Source organism: Penicillium macrosclerotiorum (genome assembly GCF_028827735.1).
Source record: "Penicillium macrosclerotiorum strain IBT 26536 chromosome Unknown utg000002l_segment0_segment0, whole genome shotgun sequence".
Taxonomy (NCBI): domain Eukaryota; kingdom Fungi; phylum Ascomycota; class Eurotiomycetes; order Eurotiales; family Aspergillaceae; genus Penicillium; species Penicillium macrosclerotiorum.
The window spans coordinates 1,388,089-1,411,119 of record NW_026643082.1 but is presented as its reverse complement, the minus strand read 5'-3'; the positions used below and the strand labels follow the sequence as shown (position 1 = coordinate 1,411,119).

Here is a 23,031-nt window from a genome sequence, read left to right as displayed (position 1 = left end):
CCGATGTGGCTGCGTGTATGTTAAAGAACAGCGGCCTGCCAAGTCGTGGGATTGGACGGCTTAGAACAGGACGAAGAAGAATTGAAGGAAAAAGTAATACGAAACGAGGTGGTTCACTTTCTTTATTCACTTTCCAGAAGTTCCACCAGTCCATATGATAGGTGGCTAGGGAAACATCGATACAAATATTTTGAGGACTACGAAAGCCAAAATTGGTTGTGAAACGGACGATTAGTTTCTTTAAAAAAAAAAGAAAATTCCAGGTGATATGAAACAAACTGAGGGGGAAAAAAAAACACTCAGTACACCAACTCTTCGCCTGTAAGATAAAGGAAAATATGGCTATACAGGATAGTAAGTAACACAGTCAAATAAAAAACATCTTTTCATGGACTCCTCCACCGACGTCACATCCAAAGGCTAATTTCAGTCTCAGATTAACCCAAAATTAGCCACTGTTCAAATGACATCTGAAACCAATCTCTGGTATTCTCATCCCCGTCTCTGAAAATTTCTCTTGCAAGACGAAAGGTTTAGTAGACACGCTTGAAGGGTGGCACAGGCTTGCACTCGCTCTCATCCAGAGTGTTCGCCTCAACGGCACGGTAGCCAAGATCGACCTTGCCGTGGGGCTTCTTCTGCCAGGTAAGAGTGTGCTTCATCCAGTTCTCGTCGTCACGGTCGGGGAAGTCCTCGCGGGCGTGGGCACCACGAGACTCCTTGCGGTTAGAGGCAGCCAGGGCGGTTTGAGTACTGAAAAAAAGAGAATTAGCTCGATCATCTTGGAAGCGTGAATTCATCCAGGGGACACATACGCGCAAGTCAACAGGTTGCGGAGCTCCAGGGTCTCAACAAGGTCGGAGTTCCAAATCATGCTGCGGTCCTTGGTGCCGACCTGCTCGTACCACTGGTCGATCTCATTCACGCGCTTGACACCATCGTCCAAGCTCTCCTGGGTACGGAAAACGCTGACATCAGTCTGCATGGCCTTCTGCATGGCGTTACGGATCTCGAAGGTAGACTTGGGGCCGTCAGCGGTACGGGCGAAGTCAAGGTCCTTGATGGACTCGGCACCGGCGTCAGAAGCCAGCTCCTTGTGGGGCTTGCCGGGGGAGGCGATGTCGCGGACACGGTGGGAAACAGCACGACCGAAGACGATCAGATCAAGCAGGGAGTTGGCACCCAGACGGTTGGCACCATGAACAGACACACAAGCGGCCTCACCGCAAGCGTACAGACCAGGAACAACCTTATCCTGACCGTTCTCATCAACACTCAGGACCTCACCAGTGTACTTAGTGGGAATACCACCCATGTTGTAGTGAACAGTAGGCAGGACGGGGATGGGCTGCTTGGTAACATCGACACCGGCGAAAATGGAAGCGGTCTCGGAGATACCGGGCAAACGCTCGTGAAGCAGCTCAGCCGGCAAGTGGCTCAGCTGCAGGTAGATGTGGTCCTTCTCAGGACCGACACCACGGCCCTCACGAATCTCAAGAGTCATGGAACGAGACACAACGTCACGAGATGCCAGATCCTTGGCGGTAGGAGCATAACGCTCCATGAAACGCTCACCCTCAGAGTTGAGCAGGTAGCCACCCTCACCACGGGAACCCTCAGTAATCAGACAACCGGCACCGTAGATACCGGTAGGGTGGAACTGGACGAACTCCAGATCCTGGTTAGGAAGGCCAGCACGGGCAACCATGGCCATACCATCACCAGTGCAAGTATGAGCGGAGGTACAGCTGAAGTAGGCACGGCCGTAGCCACCAGTGGCCAGAACGGTGTGGTGGGCCTTGAAACGGTGCAGAGTACCATCCTCCTGGTTGTAGGCAATGATACCGCGGCACTCACCATCCTCCATCAGGAGATCGAGAGCGAAGTACTCGATGAAGTAGTTGGTGTTGTGGCGCAGAGACTGGCCGTAAAGAGTGTGCAGCAGAGCGTGACCGGTACGGTCAGCAGCGGCGCAGCAGCGGTAGGCCTGGCCACCCTTGCCGAATTCCTTGGACTGACCACCGAAGGCACGTTGGTAGATGCGGCCATCCTCAGTACGGGAGAAGGGACAGCCGTAACCTTCCAGCTCACGGACGGAGGCGGGAGCCTCACGGGTCATGTAGTGAATCGCATCCTGGTCACCTAGCCAATCCGAACCCTTGACGGTATCGTACATGTGCCATCTCCAGTCATCCTCGTGCATGCTATTCGTCTCATTAGCTCCGGAAGCTCGGTGAATCTTAGCCAGACGCGATTGGGGGCAACCTACTTTCCAAGGGCAGCGTTGATACCACCTTGAGCAGCGACAGTGTGCGAACGAGTGGGGAAGAGCTTGGAAACACAGGCAGTGTTGAAGCCAGCTTCGGCCAGACCGAAAGCAGCACGAAGACCGGCACCACCGGCACCGACAACGACGGCATCGTATTCATGATCCTGTTCCAGTCAGAACCGCTTAATCTCACAACTCTCAATATTATTTAATCGGGCGAGCCTACAATGACAGGGTACTTGTCGGAAATCAAGCCATTGGCCTCCTTGGCGCGCAGCGGACCAGGAGTCCATAACCGGGCTACCGGAAAGATGGTTAGTTGAGGAAAGATAGGACGGAAGGGGTGGGCGAAGTCAACGCGTACCAGTAGGTCGAGAGGAGGAGAAGAGACGTCTCTGGTCCCTCAAAGCACGGGAAACCTGCAACAACAGCGCATTCGTCAGTAATTCAACACGCACTCCGGGCCGAAAATCGTTCACTCGTCGGCAACTCACCTTAGAGGCAGGAGCCAAGCTCCGCGAGCCTAGAAAGCTCATGATGACGGGTCAGAAGGAGGACGATTCCCAAACCCGAAAAGCAAAAATGACACCGGCAATCGGCGAGAATTAGATAGGAGGGGAGAGGTGGATTGGGGGAACAGTGCTCCTGCCAGGACAATTGCTCTGTGATCGGGTTGCGGTTGGCAGTTTGCGCTGACCTAAGCATTTTCTCACTTGCCGACGGGGAGGACCGGGGCCGAAGTAGCCAATCAAGTAGCGTGCAATGGAAAGCAATGGGGGAAAGCCTCGGGCTGCCGGTCGCCCGTGATTGGCCAGATGCACGTGACCCGCAATTCGTTTTGCCGGCCACCATAGTGGAGGATCGGGATGGAACGGCAAGAGATCGAATGGGCCGAAAACGACCTGCAGAGTTGCTGCCGCGATTGAAGAGATAATTTTGTATCTTTTGCAGCGAAATTAAGGATCCCATGGTTTATTTGGACCCATTTGAGTATCCCGAGCATCTTCAATTCGATTTATACATCAATCACGTGATGTCACCTTGATCGGAAATATACTCATCACCGAACTCAAACTCCGGCCAAATGAGAGGGGACTGCAATATTAATATACAGTGCCCTTGCTGTGATGCCTAAACACAACAAGCTTCAGAGACAATTCATCAATAGAATTTAAATGTGGTACATTATAAATTCGTCCACGGAAAGAGCTTAAAAAGCTTAGAAATAACAAAACTAGAGTGATCATACAGTCCATCCGCCATGCCTATGCAAGAAAACCGGCACCAATCTCTAGTCCTAGTTGTACTGCATGTACGTAGCAGTCGAGTTGAACTTCAAGTTACCCTTGATAACCTTCTCCACGGACGCCAAAAAGTCCTTCTCCGTCGCCACCTTTCGACGCGCGCGGATAGCGAACATGCCTGCCTCGGTCGCAACACTCCGGAGTTCCGCACCGGTCGCATTAGGGCATAGACGGGAAATCAGCTCCCATCGAATGTCCCGCTCGACGGACATGCTCTTGGCATGAATACGGAGAATGTTGGCGCGGCCTTCAACATCCGGCAGGGAGAACTCGATCTTGCGGTCAATACGTCCAGGACGCATCAGCGCTGGATCGAGTGTAGACGGCCGGTTAGTGGCAAACATGACCTTGATGTTACCACGGGCATCGAAGCCATCCAGTTGGGTGATCAACTCAAGCATGGTACGTTGCACTTCATTGTCACCACCAGCGCCATCATCAAAACGAGCACCACCGACAGCATCAATCTCGTCGAAGAAGATAATGCAAGCCTTCTTCGTGCGCGCCATCTCGAACAGCTCACGAACCATCCGGGCACCCTCACCGACGTACTTCTGCACCAATTCGCTACCAATGACACGGATAAAAGTTGCATCTGTTCGGTTGGCCACAGCACGAGCACAGAGAGTTTTACCAGTACCTGGGGGCCGTAGAGCAGTGCACCCTTGGGTGGGTCAATGCCGAGGTTGACAAAACGCTCTGGTGATAGCAAAGGCATCTCTACGACCTCTCGTAGCTTCTCGATTTGTTCTTTGCATCCGCCCACATCGCCATATGTCACATCTGGTTTATCCTCGACGGTCATCATCGTCACACTGGGGTCGATCTTGGGCGGCAGCGGCAGCATAATCTGATACTTATTGCGGTCGACACTATAACGCCACATCAGTTAGTTGATTCTCAGTCACACAATAAAACCAAAACGATAAATCATACCCCACTCTCATGCCTTCTTCAATATCTGTCGGACTGACGCGTTCTCCCAAGTTAACAACGAACTTGGCAATCTGCTTGACGTTGATGACATATTTGCTCTTGTCTGAGTCCTTCTCATCCTGAATAATCTTTGTGCAGCGAGCAACTTGCAGCGGTTGCTCTTCGGCCATACGTTGTCGGTCGGCGGCGACATCCCAAAGGTGTGGAGGTGCGAGACCGGTGTCGGATTCCTGAGCGCATATGAGCTTTAACGTTCCAAGGGGCAGAGTTGACACGTCCTCTCGTTACCTTCACACCAATTTTCTCGTTGACACTTGCTTGTCTTTCCTTGATATCCTTCTCGAGCTTCTTGAGAGCGTTGGCGTAGGGGCGGCGCCATAGGTTTTGAGTACTGCGATATCACTGCGGAGAACGTTAGCCACATCCATCATCAAGCAAACCCAGAGCCATCCCAAATCAACGAGACGGAGCAAACTTACTCGTCTGTCAAAGGGGTGATCTTCTTCTCTGGCTCCTCGTCGTCTGCGAAGTTCTTCTGGTACTTCTCCCAGTTCGCTCCCGTGGCGCTAGGCATGATGCAGGTGTTGACAGCCTAGGGCCGAGGAGCTAGGGGTAAAACAGGAGGAGGATATCAAAGGGCGAAAATAGAAGCAGATTTGAAGAAAATGGGGATCTTTGGATCTTCCGGAATTGAAGAGTGGTAGGACAGTGAATAGAATACGAGCGGATGGGTTGGTGATGTAGCAGAGCTGTGGTGGTCGAAGCTCAACTCACTAATCAGCGCCAAGCTTCATCACCGCCCCAGAACCTCGCAGAATTTCCTCAAGTGTCCCACCATCACCGTTGCTCTGACTTCCCATTTCGGTCATTTCTAATCGGCTGTATTTGGATTTCGATATTCAAAATGGCGACCGCAGTGGCTCAGGGAGCCTCTGGCAACACTACCTTCAAAGTGCGCCTCGCGAAAATCTATTTGTGCGGATCAGCTGCTAAACAGTGTCCAGGACAAGGAGAAGCCCATGGCGGTGCGGCAATCCAACATTCTTGCTGCTCGGGGTATGTCAATTCGTCTTTCATATGCTCTGAGCTGTATGCTAACAAGTTTCAGCTGTCGCCGATGCTATTCGAACAGTATGTCATATTCAGACAATTTGGGCTCCTAAATTGAGGGGCTAAGTCTAACGGGGAAACAGTCTTTGGGACCCAGGGGTATGGACAAGATGGTATGCTCTCTACAGCCAATCTTCCCTGCTGAATGATAATTGTCGAATGTTAATCATCAATCTAGATCCAAACACCCAAGGGAAACACCATCATCGTACGAAGCCCACTTCTACCCTCGTGACGCCCCCGACTAACCCCCCGCAGACCAACGATGGAAATACCATGCTCAAAGATATGAGCGTCATGCACCCCGCCGCTCGCATGCTTGTCGACCTCAGTGCTGCACAGGATGTGGAAGCTGGCGATGGTACAACCTCGGTCGTTGTCATCGCTGGTAGTCTGCTTGGTGCTGCTGAGCGATTGTTGTCAAAGGGCATTCACCCCACTGTCATCTCCGAGTCTTTCCAGCGTGCAGCCAATGCTGCCGTCGGGATTCTCCACAACATGTCTCGACCGATCAACCTGACCGACCGTGCTACCCTCCTCCAAGCTGCCTCCACCTCCCTCTCGTCGAAGATTGTCTCCCAGCATTCTGGCCTCCTGGGTCCGATGGCTGTTGACTCCGTGTTGAAGATTGTTGATCCCAAGACTGCTGAGAATGTCGATCTGCGCAATATTCGGATCATTAAGAAGGTTGGAGGCACAATCGAGGACAGTGAGATGATTGATGGCTTGGTTCTGAACCAGCCCGTCATCAAGAGCAGCGGTGGCCCTACAAGAATTGAGAAAGCTCGGATAGGTTTGATCCAGTTCCAGCTGAGTCCACCTAAACCCGACGTACGTACATGGTTTCTACGGCGCTCTGCATGAATCTCAACTGACCCCTCGCCTAGATGGAGAACCAAATCGTTGTGAACGACTACCGTCAGATGGACAAGATTTTGAAGGAGGAGCGCCAGTACTTGCTGAACATGGTCAAAAAGATCCAAAAGACCAAGTGTAATGTGCTTCTGATCCAGAAGTCCATTCTTCGGGATGCTGTCAATGACCTTTCCCTGCACTTCTTGTCCCGTCTGAAGATTCTTGCCATCAAGGATATCGAGCGTGATGAGGTTGAGTTCCTGTGCAAGAGCCTGGGCTGCAAGCCAGTTGCCAATGTTGACTCCTTCACCGAGGACAAGCTTGGTACCGCTGATCTTGTCGAAGAAGTTCAGGCTTCTGGTGCCCGTTACGTCAAGATCACTGGTATCAAGGCGCCCGCTGCCACTGCCAACCAGACCGTCTCCATCGTTGCCCGTGGTGCCAACAAGTTGATTTTGGATGAGGCTGAGCGTTCTCTTCACGACGCCCTTTGCGTCATCCGCTGTCTGGTCAAGAAGCGCGCTTTGATTGCCGGTGGCGGTGCCCCCGAAGTCGAAGTGGCACATACACTAGCCATGCGTGCTCGTGAACTTACCGGCACTGAGGCCATCTGCTGGAAGGCATTTGCGGACGCCATGGAAGTCATTCCTACCACTCTTGCTGAGAACGCTGGTCTCAACTCTATCAAGGTGGTCACTGACCTGCGCCACCGTCACGCTCAAGGCCAGCACAATGCTGGCGTGAGCATCCGCAGTGGTGGTGTTAAGGATGATATCACGGAAGAAAACATTCTGCAGCCGTTGCTGGTGAGCACCAGTGCTATCGAGCTGGCTGCTGAAACGGTGAAGATGATCATGAGAATTGACGACATTGCTCTGTCGCGGTAAATAGTTTTTGAGGGCCGCTTCTCTGAGCTGTATGATGACACGCGATGAGATCGCGATGAGTAATTACTACCAAAAAATGATTCAATTTTCACATAGAACTCTCGTGCCTGTGCTTGCCTCTCCTGTATGAAACTACTTCATCACACCTATCAGATCTCTGATGCCCAAATAGAAGGAACACTTCAGTTAAAGAACATCATGCTCGGTCTTATATGTATATCTAGGGCCGAGCGCCACCTAACCGGGTATTATCACAATTGGTGGCAGTATTTCCTCGAGGCCTATATCCAGATTCATTGTATCCCGTCCCATGATCTTCAGGTCCTCGGTATCCTAAGGTAGTAGGATATGGTGGGGGAAATTCCACAACCTCGGCTTCGGGTCGACTTTTCTTCTCGTGAAGTAAGTGGCTAATTTCACCTGAAAAGACGAACAAACACTATCATACTGACAACCTCGAGAAATGCATCATGTATGAAAAACTGGCCATCTCCTGACACTCCGCAAATTGAAGAGCTAATATCACCAACATGAGCATACCGTCAATTTATACTGCCCATTCGTACTCTTTCCAGGAGACTATATATTTAGTGCTCTAGCTTAGCTCCATACCCTTTCAGCTGAATGTGGAATATCATGCTAACGACGAACAACGAGGAGACGAAGCTAACCTCAATATTTGGTCATCTTTGTTACTATAACCATATTGGCACGTATAGAAAACTATTCCGTTAGATTTTCTGAGCAATGACTTCACGAATAGTAGGTCAAACGCAAGGTGTATGTATTTCAAATTCTTTAAGTACCATCAGCCTGGACTGGAAGGGAAAGAATACCTCCGAAGATAGATATCTTGATAAGCCAACTGGGCCCAGCGCTGCGTATTATTTTCCACCAGTGGTGACCATTATTCTGCTGCACTCCATTTAGACACTTGTGCCAAGAAGAGATGATACAACTAAAATCAGACATGATGGCATGGCGAGAGGGACAATAATGTGATTGGGATGTTGGTTTGAAGAGAAGGCACGCCAGATAATTTGTTAGTTGGTGTTGACCTCGCAAGATCAATCCAGGGATCATCACACTGCTAAATATTCTATAATCTTAACAACTTATGCGGTTCATATTGCGTGCATATATCTACTCGGGAGATCGAGGTCAAGTGGTCGCTGCCTGTACAGCTGTCTTGTGTTAAGAGTCTACGACGCCACGGCATAAGAACCAGAAAATCACCCATATATGGATCTTCGGTTACAGATTATCAGTCATGTCAATCAATAAAATCTGGAAAGCTCCTAGTATTGATATTTTCTTTCGGGTTGTTGCTTGGCTGACTCAGCCTCAGGGGCTGGATGATGATGGGCCAGGAGGTTCGCCGAGCCTGTCATGCTGCTCTTCAAGGTTCCCACCTCAGCAAAATGGGGGTAATCTCATCATTATACCACCCACCATGCCCCGGCGCTGTCATACCAAATCTCGAAAAGGCTGTGTTCAATGTAAAGAGAGGCATGTCAAGGTCAGCATACTTCAGTTTCGAAGATTCAAGTTTAGTTTATATATCACAGCTGTATCCTGTCAAAGCACCCGCTTTCTGACACAAGGTAATAGTGTGGCGAACAGCACCCAAGATGTGATCAGTGCATGAAACGTGAGCTGGAGTGTACCTTTTTAGCACCTCAGCCAAGAAGAAAGCCTACTGTCAATCTAGAAAGCGAGGTGAAATACGCATCGACCAAACCCAGGCCCACCCCCAACTCAGCACTCTCAAGGCTGGAGGAGATGCGACTCTTCCACCATATGACCATGAAGACAAGTCTCTCATTTGTCAACCATGAAATGGACCGTCAATTTTGGCAATCCGTGATTCCTCAGATTGCAACTAGCCATGAGTACGTGATGGACGGCCTCCTAGCAGTTGGTGCTCTTCATCGCGCATCCACAGAGCCCGAAAAGTTAGCGTCCTGGTTGGAAATTGCTCTCACCTACCAAAATCGAGCTATTCAGGGTCTTAGCCAAGATCTCGCTATTCGCAAACAAAACTATGAAGCGACATTCACCTGCTCTATATTCATCGTCATTTTTGTCACAGCATACCCGGGAATCAACGGTGATGCCAACCCCGTCAATCCTTTGCGTGAGATATTGACGATGCGATCTTTCTTGGGGGGTACTGCCTTTCTTTTTTTGCAAATATATCATGGCCAGGAAAGAACGAGTATTGATCCCTGGCTTCATCGTGAAAGGAACAGTAGATCAGCAGTGTCTACAGAAGAGTTTGTACCCCAAGACTTCAAATTTCTGACTAGAGTACAATTTCTGAGATGCTGAATGCCTTGCAGTGAGGACCCCAAGATGATTGAATTGCATAAGTACAATCTACAATTTTATACGGAGATATTTAAAGGCTAATATATCATTTCAGGGGGATCTTAGAGAAGCTTCATTCGGTAAGAAGCATTATCGACCAACGTTCAGATTTGCATCAAGAGTTATATCAAAACACACATGCCCTGCTTTTGAAGGGCATTGATGGCTGGCCCACTGAGGATTGCTTATCGTGGCCCATCGAGATCAGTGATGCGTTTCTTGACCAAGTTAAAGAAGGAAATTGGATGGCCCGCATACTACTTCTGTTTCATGGCTTGGGGATGCATCTTATGTCAAGAAAGTGGTTTGCTCGAGAAACGGGGAGGAGACTAGTTCTAGGTATTTTAGAACCACTTGAGGGTGGTATTCCGCCTGAATGGGCCAACCTTGTGCAATGGATCAGAGCCGCAGTGGATATTTGATTGCAACGGCAGAATGAAATGAGTGATCAATCCTTTGTCTTTAGGATCCTCTGCTTACCGTGTCAAAAACGGGTGTCAACAGAGCCTCGATTCACTCAGTCTGGTCTTTGTCCGCGCCAAAGCGCCGAGGCCAGAGACCGAAGAAATTATTCTGCTGTGAGAAGCGATTTGAAACTGTAAGATCATTTTTCGTAGAATCTCATAGCTTTTGAAGAAGCCCTGTATCCCTGTATCGTATACACTCCCGTCGTCGTGACCGAAGAGACGGGCTGTTTATCGGGACTCCACAGCTCCACCGATAAGCTCGATCGGGAGCATCTCAGCCAGCTCCGCACTTGTCCAACCACCAACGGCGACCATGGGGAAACTCGACGACGAAGGGGTCCCCGAGGCCGTGCCACTCACTCGGCAGCGGTCGGCATCTGTCACATCGCAGTCCACATCCGATTCAGGTCTCTCGGTCGCATCCGCCTCCTTTCTAGACGCCCATAAGGGGGAGCTCATGGGAGAGGGCGGCACAGCAGGAGAAACGCAACGATACCGGGACATTGAGGATGGAGCGGAGCCCAGGCTGGACGAGTCTTTTTTTCCAACCAGAAGTCTGCGTCAGGGACTCGCATGCGGCGGATATTCTGGCTGGTGGTTGTGCTCTGCTGCGGAGGCTGGCTACTCGCAGCCGTGCTCTTCCTCACACAGAAACGGTCTACTGCGGGGGAATATTCTTCGGTATCGACCGTGAGCGTTCACGAACCTGGCTCTGCCACGGGTAGTACGAGCTACGGGAGGCCGGTAACACTTGAGCAAGTGCTAAAGGGGAGCTGGTCGCCGCTGTCGCATAAGATTTCCTGGATCGGGGGCCCAAATGGGGAGGACGGACTGCTGGTGGAGCAGGGCGAGAGTGGAGATGGATACCTGCGAGTTGATGATATTCACAGCCTCAAGTCCGGAGCCAAGCGCTCTGAAACCCGAGTATTGATGCAGAAATCATCCTTCTGGGTTGGCAATGAATACGTCTCTCCCGTGAAAACATGGCCAAGTCCGAACTTGGAAAAGGTTCTGGTCATGTCTCATTACCAGTCGAATTGGCGACACTCTTTCTATGGAAAATATTGGATTCTAGACGTTGCGACGCAAAAGGCAGAGCCGTTGGATCCCGAAAACCTGGGTGACCGTGTCCAACTGGCTACCTGGTCGCCTCAATCAGACTCCGTCGTGTTTGTCCGAGAGAATAATTTGTATCTGCGAAAGCTGTCCTTGAATACGGTGATCCCGATAACCAAAGATGGAGGGCAGGACTTGTTCTTCGGTGTCCCTGATTGGGTGTATGAAGAAGAGGTCTTTGCGGGTAATAGCGGTACCTGGTGGTCTGGCGATGGTAAATACATCGCATTTTTGCAAACTGATGAGTCTGAAGTTCCCGAATATCCCGTCCAGTACTTTCTCTCTCGACCATCCGGTGAACAGCCTCCGGCTGGACTGGAGGAATACCCTGAAGTCAGACAAATCAAGTACCCCAAGTCTGGTGCCCCCAACCCGGTGGTTCATATCCGATTCTACGATGTGGAAAAGGATGAGGTCTTTGTCATCGATATGCCAGAAGACTTTGCCAATGATGATCGGATTATCATTGAAGTGGTGTGGGCATCGGAGGGTAAGGTTCTAGTGCGTGAAACAAACCGCGAAAGCGATGTTGTCAAGATCTATTTAATGGACACCAAGGCCAGAACGGGAAAGCTTGTTCGCTCGGATGACATTGCTGGCTTGGATGGAGGATGGGTCGAACCCTCTCAATCCACGCGATTTTTACCTGCAGACCCAGAAAATGGCCGGCCTGACGATGGATATATCGATACTGTGGTATATGAAGGCTATGATCATCTGGCTTATTTTGCACCTCTTGATAGCTCTGAGCCTGTCATGCTCACTAAGGGCAACTGGGAAGTGGTTAATGCTCCCTCTGCTGTCGACCTGAAAAGGAATCTGGTTTACTTTGTTGCGACAAAAGAGGCACCCACTCAGCGACACGTTTATCAGGTCAAACTGGACGGATCTGGCCTTCGTTCCTTGACTGATGTATCCAAACCGGGATATTTTGATGTTTCCTTCTCTGAAGGGGCTGGGTACGCTTTGCTGAGTTCCAAAGGCCCGGCTGTTCCCTGGCAAGCTGTTGTCAATACACAGGGGGAGGAGATGAAGTATGAAGTCTGGATTGAGAAGAATGAAAGGCTGTCTGGTATGATCGAGGAGTATGCTCTCCCAGCAGAGATATACAGCAACGTGACTATCGATGGCTATATTCTCCAAGTACTTGAACGCCGTCCTGCTAATTTCAACCCGAAGAAAAAGTACCCCGTACTCTTCTTCTTATATGGCGGACCTGGGTCCCAGACAGTTGACCGCAAGTTCACCGTCGATTTCCAATCTTATGTTGCCTCTAGCTTAGGCTATATTGTCGTTACCGTGGATGGTCGGGGTACGGGATTCATTGGCCGAGAAGCGCGATGCATTGTCCGTGGCAACTTGGGTCACTACGAAGCAAATGATCAGATTGAAACGGCCAAAATATGGGCCGACAAGGACTACGTAGATGAAACCCGAATGGCTATTTGGGGCTGGAGCTATGGTGGTTTCATGACCTTGAAAGTTCTTGAGCAGGATGCTGGGCAGACATTCCAATACGGAATGGCTGTGGCGCCGGTTACCGATTGGAGGTTTTATGGTAAGTCGATCAAAGAATCAGGCCCTACCATTGCAGACATTGACAGTCATTCAGACTCTATTTATACCGAGCGCTATATGCATACCCCTCAGCATAACCCTGCAGGCTATGATAGCGCCAGTATCAACAAGGTTGATGCGTTAGGCGAGAACACACGGTTTCTGATCATGCACGGTGTCGCAGATGACAATGTTCACCTGCAAAACACCCTCACTTTGCTTGACAAGCTGGACTTGTCCAACATCGACAATTATGATATGGCTTTTTTCCCGGACTCGGACCACAGTATCAACTTCCATAACGGACACACTGTGGTGTATGAACGTGAGTTTGCGTTTTATTCCAACTCACGGATTCAAGACAAGTCCATCCTCTAACATCTCTTCTAGGCCTCTCGAGCTGGCTCATCAATGCATTCAATGGCGAATGGCATCGTATTCTGGATCCAAAGCCGGAAGAATCTGCATGGAAGCGTGTCAAACGGTCTTGGCTTGCCCACCTCGGGGACTCATAATACCGGCCCCATTATTGATTCTATTTCTATCAGTAGACCTTTTTTTTATCTCACTATATAGTTTATGCATTTTCAGGGTTATTTTTCGTATTGAGTGTCATTATCATTTGCAATTGAATACTGGCCACGCTAATGATGCATTAAAACATATCACAACTCCGGATGACAAAATGATATAGAACCAAGCTAAAACAAAGTTTGTGGCAGATTCATCAGAATTATGTATAAAAACAGAAGACAAAAAAGACCCTTATGCAACTTTTAATTACCGAAATGTATACCAGACCGCAGGAAGTCATCGCGCATGATGGTACTGACATCTGAATTGCGGTACTGCATCAGATCCTCTCGATGCAAGCCGCGTAGCTGTTCCCGACCATTGGTCGATATCGACCGCGCGTAAGATTGAGAGCGACGCTGAGCACCCATGGAGACCCGGAAACTTTGGGGCGGCACAAGGGCCGAGGGTGACCTGCTGCCGGGGGAGCTCCCGAAAGACAGAAAAGAATGACGAGGCGCAAAGACTGGAAGACGAGCAAAAGACTCCGTATCTGTGGAAATATTGCTGAGGCTGAGAGCAGAGATGCTGGAGATAGGTCTAGTGCGACCGCCCTGCAGAGGATAATTGGATACTGAGCTGTACACGGTTGACATGCCTGAAGCTGCAGAAGACCGCCAGGATCGGACAGCACTGGGAGGGATCGTGATAATTTCTTCCTCAACAGTCGCTGTTGTCTGCTCGACTGCAGTTGCGATGTCAGTTGGTTCAACGGCATCACCTGCTGCCCGACTAGCCATCATCTTGACCGACTTTCCGATCCAGAGCATTTGCTCATGTTCTCGAAGATATCGATCGCCGCTGAATGATTTCTGAACGATACCGCGAGTCATCATTCCCAGCTTACGGCGTTGCTCGCTCTTTGCATACATACGTTCGGTGATTACTTTGACTTCTTCGGGAGTTGGAGACGAGGTCAGGACTGGAACAGGCCCGTTATCATCACTATACTGATCCCATTCTCCAAGCATGGCAAGCATGGATATCTGGGCTTTTGCCAATGCCTGCGCATCGTTCGGTGCCACAACGGCACTGTATCGTGAGAAGTCGTCTGGATCGCTAAGCACACGTAGTGAGGCACCAACATCCGTACAGACAACAGGAGCTCCAGTGAGTGCTGCCTCACCTAATGCAAGTGGGAGACCCTCGGATAAGGACGAGTTCAAGAAAAGCCAGGTATTTTCGAGCACCTTCATGGGATCAGCCGTTCCGCGGAGCGTAACTCTGCCTCGAAGACCCTTAGAGGCAATGATCTCTTGACATTCAGTGGAGTAGGTTGGGGCTTTGTCGATTGCGCCATAAATGTCCAGATGATAGTCATCGAACTTCCACTGGTTGATGATGATGTCGGCGGCCAGGAGTGCAGTTTTGATGTCTTTGGCATACCAGACGTGAGATAGCATGGTCACTGTTGGACGTTCGGATTTAATTGTGTTCACAGGTGCGAACTTCTGCATATCTGTGATACCATTGACAACCGGGTCAACTTTGCGACGGAAGGTATTGCGATGCTCAATTGTGCCCTGGCAGGTACCAATCTCAACCTCCCAACCGGGATTGAAGAAGTCAGCACAAGGCAGAATAATGTCAGCATGGTGCAGCGTTAGGACTGAAGTGATTCTCATCAAGCCAAGAAGGGCATTTCGAACGAATGGCGAAAGCTTGCACAAGGCAGAAGAAAGACAGAGATTGGTTTCTCTCCAACTGATAGCATGATCCCAGATCTGAAGAGTGCAGTTCCTCTTTATTTTGCAAACAACACCATATGAAGCACTGACACTGTGGTGGGAAGCTTGGAAAACACCAGGAATCTTTTCGGGGACAGGGATGGAGAATATGAACAGATAGCGGTACCAGAGCTCCAGAGCCACATCCATCGTGGCCAAGGTCGGGAGCTCGGTATCAAGCCATTCGGAAGAAGGGATTGTATTGGGCATCTCTTGCGTGAGCCACAGATCCCGCCAACTCTGCTTGACCATTTCGCTATTCCAGACCTGAGACCAATGGCGAGAATCTTGGAAAAAGGTGTTCAAGTTCACTAACGCCCGAGTTGCCTGATGAATGTCAGCCTTGGAGAGATGTACTGCACGTGCACCCTTGACCAAGGCAGTCAAAATCGGAATGAAATTCATCTTGATATCAAACTCGCTTGCGGACGTGACGTTATCAACTTCAGAATCCAACTTATTGTGGAATAGGCCGTGAGTTGGAGTCAGGAAGTCCAACCCCCAAAGTGGAATAACCTTCAAGGACTGGATATTTCTCTCTGTTTGGTGTTTGGGAACTCCAAAGTCGTTGGCAGATTCACAGATCATGTGCCACTTGATAGTGCGCAGGGAATTGATCATATCACGACGACAAGCAGAGACACCACCACCTTCATTTGGCCAAGTTCCGTTATCAGCAGCCATGACGTGAAGCGTCTTGTCTGTGTCAGAGCTGACCTCCTTGGATCGTGTTGTGACGACTGCATCGCCCCCAGGACCGAAGTTGAAAAAGTCACTGATCTTGACGGCCAAAGGAGTCCAGCTGGAGATGTTGTTGTCAAGATCTGCACTGGCCATAACTGCATCGGCCCGAAGCTCCATATACTTCCTTGCAGCCCTCAGGTTTCCCCAGTCTCGACTGCGCCAGTAGGGTGCAAGGACCTCATCTTTGCGAAGAATTCGGTCATCCATCCAACGGACAATAATACCGTCCAGGTCAACGCGATCCTTCCATGCCTTCCACATCAATGACCGAGAGCGAGAGGTGGAAACAATGAACCGTTTCTTTGTCAGCCCCAGAAGACGTGTGAAGAAGTTTGACCGAAGACTATCGCAGTAGAAGAATGGATTATCATGCACAAAACTGGTGTACATGGGTTTGGTGAGGACTCCCAGATAATCGTGTTCAATCATAGGAGGTGTCTGCGCTTTCATGCCGTTGATTGTGGTAAAGATCGTAGGATGGAACTTGTGATCATACAGCCACCGACTCTCATAGACATCCCCATTCGCGGTTTGCACAAAGGTAGCCTCGGTAACTTTGGTGTGTGGGATCCATCTATGTTCCTTATCCCGATGCCGACGCGGAGGTGCACACCAAGATACGTTGCAAGTGATGTGTGAGAGAGAAAACTCGGCTCGAAGAAGCTCATCACCAAAGCGAGGGTTTTTGCGATAGTGATATTGGAAGCGAATCAAGTTCCCGTCTTTCATGTATGAACCTTTATCGACAAGGCCCTTATTGTTGTACTGGATGCTTTGCAGGTGATTTTCGCCTTGAACGCAACGTCGACCCAGCGGCATACGGCCATTTGTTGACCTTCCAAGTTTGAGACCTTTCTTGGCGGGCGCCTGGTAGTCGTAGTGGTATTCATTAATCAACTTGCCATTTTTGAATTCCTGTTTGATGAGAAGCAGCATATCACTCGAGTAGCTGCTGATATACTTCAGTGCGTTGACCTCCTTCGGCTCAGTTTTGTGCTCGCCGGTGTATTGATAGACCTTAAAGCCACCATCGGTCTCCTGGTGTCGAAATGCGGTGAATGTCCCATCCAGACCTTGGATGAAGACTCTACTCTTCTTGATATGGATCGTCATGCCCTTGGTCTCTTCCCAAAGTCTTTTGACGTTCTGGCGACCATGGAACAGGAAGAAAGACAAACCAAAGTCCTGGACGATTTTTGCATAGATCCAGATCATATTCAGGAAAAACACGGTCGGAGCACGGAAGAACGCCGGCCACTCCTTTGTAACATGGTCAAACTCCCTCTGAAATTCGGGATCTGCAACGAGGGCAATCACGAAAAACTTGACAGCCAACCCTAGATTATGATAGATGTAACTGAAAGGAGATCGGACGAGTGCAAGAGGAGCGGGCAGCTTGCGGGGGATGTAGGGGATAAATTTGGCAGTCTCGGATTCTTTAGGAATGGCAGCTTCACCGGTTCCATAATGCGCGTAATCGAGGATGCTGACTGCCGTTGCCGCTCCTAGATTGCATCGGGCAACATGTATATCCAGGTCTTGGGTGTCAAATTGGCAAAGACTTTGCTGAAGCCATCGTCGTGGAATATCTGGAAGACCAGATTGTTGTCCCAAGCAGCGAGCAAGCAATAGATCTCGAACCTCCACGGGCAATTTGTCCCAGTGGATGTCGGCCTCGAACCCAAGGCAAAGCTGTCGAAGGAGCTCTTTCTTGGCCCAGCGCACAACAAGAGAAGTATTGACCTCTTCACGGAGCTGTCGAGCCATGGTATGGGTTACACCCCCCGAGACGATGGCCTCGGCCAACACGGCATATTCGTGAGGGACGCCCATCATCATCTCGGCGACGGAGTGGACCAGCGTTTCTGCAATTATCTGGCAGTTGGCGCTGATATCAAGTCGCTCGTCATGAAGCCCTCTCACGCAGATGGCTAGTTTGAGTTGGTTTCCAGTGTTACAACTAAGGGCACGGATACCAGGACCCATTGAACCCAAGGGCACAAGTTCAAGACTGACATCGCCTTTTTCCCACGAGGAAATGGCTTTGCTGATGATATCCTTTGAGTTTGGAAAGGCTTCTTCAATGCGCGGTTCGTATCTGCGAGAAAGCAGAACGTTCTTGATCTCCACCCCTGGATGAAGAGTTGGATCAACTTTGAAACGGGAATCTGCTGGGAGCAATGCAACACCTTCGAAGTAGCTTTGAAGTTCCTGCTGCGACCACTCGGGATCTGCCCAGGGCGTAGTGAAGGCATGGAAAGTCCTACCCAGCTCCACTGGCGAGTCAACCTTTTGAGGCATACCCATCTTTGCATTCCAAAGAGACAGGATGGCAACTGTCCAAGTTGCAGTTCCGAGCCCAATTGTTTCGGAATATAAAAACTGCGGAAGGCAAATCTTTAAGGCAATCCCGACTGGCAGGCCGATACAGACGCCAATAAGCAACGGCTTCAAAGCATGGGGCCCAGTGAAAATTTTGGTATATTGATACCAGATCAATCCTGTATAGGCAAGCACGTAGGCGAAGAAGATAATCATGGCTTGTACAGATGATTGAAACGTCCAGATCAGGGCAGTGGAAATAGCCAGACTCCAAACATGCCAGAGCAAGAACTTTAAGAGAGTTCGCCAATACACTTTGCGTCGAAACTGGATATCTTGTTTCTGCGAAAGGCGGATGTCTTTGGCTAACTTCACTGCGGTGGGCTCTTTCCCACCAATGGCTTCATGGAGTTCTTGTGCTTTGGTATCAATCAACACAGCGCCGATCAGATAATAAGCAAGTGCAAATCCAACGGCCATGCGATTTGCATCGGTCAAAGACGCTGTTAGTAGTCCAGATAGATGGTTACCACTCAAAAGCTGCATCCACTTGTCGAGCAGGGCAAGGATAAAGTACAAGATACCACAGCCAATTTCTTTGCTTGATTGACGCCAGTGAACAAAAGCATTATGCAGTCGCAATCCTTTCTGAGAGTTCCGCAGCGTGTCCAATGCGACCTTAGTCTGAATGTTCCAGCCAGAACTGAAAGGAATTGGGCGAGGGACGTCTGCATAGCGACAATACCAATCCAAAAGGAAGTTAGTGGACTCCCAATCACGAGCAAGCTCTTTGATCAATTGGTCATTGGACGATTTGGAGAATAACCCGCGGGATTTCTCGGTGATGACATCTTTCAGCAAGGCTTCTCGCGCTAGTTTGAGAGCAGCAGGATCACTCATGCTGGCAAACACTTTCTCATCATTCCCACCATGGGCAGAAATATACCACTTGCGAATCTCAGTATCATCTGTGCGTCGAATGGATTGATACCAAGTCACCCACTTGGAGGTTGTAGACCGCAATCCAAGAAGAAGCACCCCAATAAACAGGTATATAACTGCTAGGTAAATCGCTGAATCATTTCCTGCAAATGTCGTGATGATGGGAGATAGGAAAAGAATAGGAATGCACATGATGATAGCCTTGCGACCCGAGAGAAAAGTGGAGCCGGGGTAGCTGAAACTCGCCAGAGAGGCAAACGTCGAGAAGTATATAGTCAGGGCGATCAAGTAAAGGTAGAAGATAATACCTGCCCGGGGCCCTCTGACACTTGACAGTGCGACGAAACCAATTAAACCTCCACCTACAGTGAATGCAATTCCGGCAATGAGACGGATTAAGACGAACATATTTGCCGCAGCAAAAGCCATCGAAATGAGATAATAGGGACCGCCACATGCAATCCACGTTCCAATGGCACCCGAAAGCAGAAGCGAAATCATCAATGCCATTGTGGCACTGTCCTGCTCTTGATGGGTCATATATGCAGAAAGATAGAGGCCACGCCCAATGGTGGTGAGCAGCACGATGTCGATCAGAGCTGGGATGGCAAAAACACTCAAAAATGTGAATCGCTGGTAATTTCGCATCGTCTTTGTCTTGTCATCTGGGTTGACATCAATTTGAGCGCCAGCATAGGCAGTTGCAAGCTGAGGAGCCCCGTTCACCCAATTTGGAGGCTGATGCTGGCTGTAATACGCTCGAAATCGATCGGACAACAGCTTTCCAAAGACGCTAGGCGAAACATCGAAGTATGCTTCGCATCGTGATCCTAAAGCAAAAGATTCGGCAAACGCGGCAGCCTGGTCTGAGTGGTGGTTGAAAAGTGGATTTCGGTCGGTCACCTCTGCATAAATTTCATCGAAGGCGCCCTTTCTAGCAGCACAAAACAATGAAAGAGCAACCATATCGGCGTATGCATCTAATGTTCCTTGTTGAATGAGCTCACAAAGGCCCTTTGTGATAGCTGCAAGATTATCTTCCTGGTGCTGCTTCAAGATTCTTGCGAAAACTTGATCAATCTCTTGGAAGAGGGCAAGACAACTCGAGACACCAGGATAAGTGCAACCCTGTTCTTCATACCAGCTAATTCGAGACCGCACCAAGTACTCTGAAGAAGCCGAACCGTTTAGATATTGGACGGTGTTGGCCTCTTTGAGTTGCGAGAAGGACGGTGCGTCCACCAATTTCTGTCGAATATACGCACAGACCCTGTCGTTGATGTCGCTGTGGGAATCAGTGAGTACCAGGTGTTGCAGGAGTAGCAATCGCTCCTCAGGACTTAGAACATCGATATCTTGAGTTAATCGACGGGGAAGATCTGTGCCAGGAGCAATATCGTTGGTCAATTTTGCCAAAGAAGCTTCAGCTTCGAAACAAACATGCCGAGAGAACCCTTTTGCTGACAGAAATGTATGCAAAACGGTTCCAGCCAGACCTTGTGCATTTTTCGAGACAAATACATCAAATTTATCATCCTCGTTCTCATAAACACTCCAGAAGCGGCAGTCTGAAGTTTTTCTGAGCCCGGAATCCAGAGCGAGGCTCACGCGCAACGACCCGTTGGCCGCCAAGTCTGATAGCTCATTAATCGCCGCTATCAACTGGTTTTCGTCGTTTGACTGAGTCTCATTGTTTGAATGAGCCAAAGTATCATAGAAAGTGCGCAGGACTACGCCAATGCTTTGGATCTTTGTTGCCGGAACAGGATGTAGAAGCTCGAGTGCCTTCAAGCGTTGTTGTGATTGAAGAATCTCTGCAAATGCCATGGGAGTGGGGTCTGATCCCAAGGGAAAGCAACCGAGATTGGTGTATTCTTGCCCTGACATGGACACCGATAATGGATTTCCTTGCGACTTGACTTGTGCTACCCATTCGGGGGGGTCTCTCAGGCGAAGCGCTTGGCTTTTCGGAGACTTCGTCTTGTGCTCCTTCGAATTTAACAGCGCGTCCACCGCAGGAAATATAGACCGAAGGATATCCCATCCGCTTTCAGCCCCAGAACGTTGCGATATACGGATATTAGAACGCCAAATATCGTGAGTTTTCATGATATCTGCTTCCTTCAACCAGCCAAATGCCGGGAGGGGCTCAAGCGTCGGATAGTTGAAAGAGGCGTCTTTGAGAGCAGCCTCAGTCCCTATCCAGGATATCGAACTGTAGAAGTTGCACCACTGAAGAGACCTGCGGACAATTGCATTTGACAAAGTCACATCATTATTCACAGTCTCCCATGCCAGAACGACGAAGTCTCTCATACATGCCTCGGAGACAAATGCTTTGATTGTTGATTGGAGCGTGTTCATCTGGAAATAGTCACGCTTTTCCCCTTGCGGCAGGATGCTGGCATTGCGAACGACTAACCCGGATACAGAGTCATTCTGCAGCGCTTTTCTGTTCCTCAAGAAGAGCGGTGGCTGCACCTCTAGATAGACCTCCAATCCTAGATCATTGAGTATCGTGAAAATTTTCGCTTGAACAGCCGGAGAAAGCAAATCTTCCCAATTAGCGAAAAGAATACCAGAAAAAGAGGTACCCTTGAAGTAATTGGCAAGAACCTCTTCAATCTTCTGGATAGTATCCAAGGTAGAAGCTCCGGGAGTTGAAATATCGGCAAGATCAATTCTACCCAGAGCTCTAGTGCAAGCGCCTCCGCAAATTGCTTCTGCAACACCATCTTGGAACGGGTCAACAATCAGGAGATCCCATTGTCCCAACAACGCTGCTTGTGGTGCTGTCGGTGGCTGAGTGAAGCTGCCTAAGTATACGCCGAACGACGAAGGTTTTCGTTTGGTAAGAGAGGTGTCGGCCAAGTTGAGTTCTCGATTGGCGAGTTTTTGAAGGCGTTGAGACACATCTGATGAAATTTTATCCGACACCGGTTTCAACTAGGGAACCAATAGCCAAGGTTAAATTCAGATTTTGGTATCTCTAGTGCCATAGAAGGTTCACTTACCCGATAATATTTGATCAATCTTCCTATAAAAGACCAAAGAATATTCACACAGCCAATCGTAATGCAAGCCAATAAAATCCCAATGAATACCTGGAGACTGCTATTAGTATCCTGACCAATTTTGTTTGTAGACCAGAACAGAAGCTTCATTTTGAAGGGAACCAAAAAGCGAATCATAAAACATACAAACTGCCACCAGTGACCTTTCATGCCCGCCCATCCTAGGGCATGTACAGATAGAATCTGTGCCATGATGCCGGATTTATGGAAGTCTTGGCTTTCAGAGTTGGCTCCTAATACTCCAACAACGAATGGATTTGGCAAAGATAGCGACAAGTGCGCCGATGTCCAGAAGCAACTTGGCGGTCTAAACCAGACTCTTACAACATGTTTGACTTGCTCTTGTGGCTGGACAGCATCAAGAAACGAGCGACGAGGTAGACAAAAAGCTGCACCAACTCAGCAGCAGGCGAGATAATATGAGCAGAAATGGGCTGGGGCGAACAATTCAGCCTTCAAGGCCAGGCCGTACTCCAAAAGACTGTAGCTCGCCTCCGCCAGGAAGGAAAACAAAGGCAGCTCGTATCAGCCGCTCGCTTTCTCTGACCCTTCCAGTTCCTTGGATGGAAAATGATGGCCCGTGACACTCTTGTCGAGGGATGAGGCAAGCCTTCCAGACTCAATGAGCAAAAATAGCACGCCACCAAAAAGTCTTTTCAAATGTTGGCCAGCAAACTCGCTAAGATATGCAGGCATGAGACACATGGTGGAGTCAAGCGTGGACGTGCAGCTAGCGAGAATCCGATGCCATGTGTGTGGCAGAGACCCCAGTCTCCCC

The 23,031-nt window shown here is 49.5% G+C and overlaps 5 protein-coding genes across 5 annotated transcripts; 2 read left to right on the top strand and 3 right to left on the bottom strand.

Annotated features, from left to right (window-relative positions):
• Nucleotides 1–533: 533 nt before the first annotated feature.
• On the bottom strand, nt 534–2,805 carry N7462_001649 (succinate dehydrogenase [ubiquinone] flavoprotein subunit; the record flags this gene model as incomplete). Its single annotated transcript, XM_057073375.1, has 6 exons — nt 534–753; nt 816–2,204; nt 2,270–2,433; nt 2,496–2,569; nt 2,634–2,688; nt 2,764–2,805. The coding sequence occupies 6 exons, from the start codon at nt 2,803–2,805 to the stop codon at nt 534–536; spliced, it is 1,944 nt and encodes a 647-aa protein (XP_056937016.1).
• Nucleotides 2,806–3,566: 761 nt separating this feature from the next.
• On the bottom strand, nt 3,567–5,083 carry rpt1 (proteasome regulatory particle base subunit RPT1; the record flags this gene model as incomplete). Its single annotated transcript, XM_057073374.1, has 5 exons — nt 3,567–4,213; nt 4,237–4,445; nt 4,510–4,739; nt 4,798–4,900; nt 4,989–5,083. The coding sequence occupies 5 exons, from the start codon at nt 5,081–5,083 to the stop codon at nt 3,567–3,569; spliced, it is 1,284 nt and encodes a 427-aa protein (XP_056937015.1).
• A 330-nt stretch (nt 5,084–5,413) lies between these two features.
• Nucleotides 5,414–7,361, top strand: N7462_001647 (chaperonin-containing T-complex subunit CCT4; the record flags this gene model as incomplete). The annotated part of the gene is made up of 7 exons (XM_057073373.1): nt 5,414–5,461; nt 5,514–5,565; nt 5,618–5,640; nt 5,703–5,732; nt 5,798–5,827; nt 5,878–6,450; nt 6,507–7,361. 7 exons carry the CDS (start codon nt 5,414–5,416, stop codon nt 7,359–7,361), a joined length of 1,611 nt encoding a protein of 536 aa, XP_056937014.1.
• Nucleotides 7,362–10,511: 3,150 nt separating this feature from the next.
• On the top strand, nt 10,512–13,386 carry dapB (dipeptidyl aminopeptidase dapB; the record flags this gene model as incomplete). Its single annotated transcript, XM_057073372.1, has 4 exons — nt 10,512–10,879; nt 10,924–12,872; nt 12,927–13,196; nt 13,262–13,386. 4 exons carry the CDS (start codon nt 10,512–10,514, stop codon nt 13,384–13,386), a joined length of 2,712 nt encoding a protein of 903 aa, XP_056937013.1.
• A 261-nt stretch (nt 13,387–13,647) lies between these two features.
• Nucleotides 13,648–22,445, bottom strand: gtb3 (glycosyltransferase family 4 protein; the record flags this gene model as incomplete). The annotated part of the gene is made up of 2 exons (XM_057073371.1): nt 13,648–22,125; nt 22,194–22,445. 2 exons carry the CDS (start codon nt 22,443–22,445, stop codon nt 13,648–13,650), a joined length of 8,730 nt encoding a protein of 2,909 aa, XP_056937012.1.
• Nucleotides 22,446–23,031: the final 586 nt, after the last annotated feature.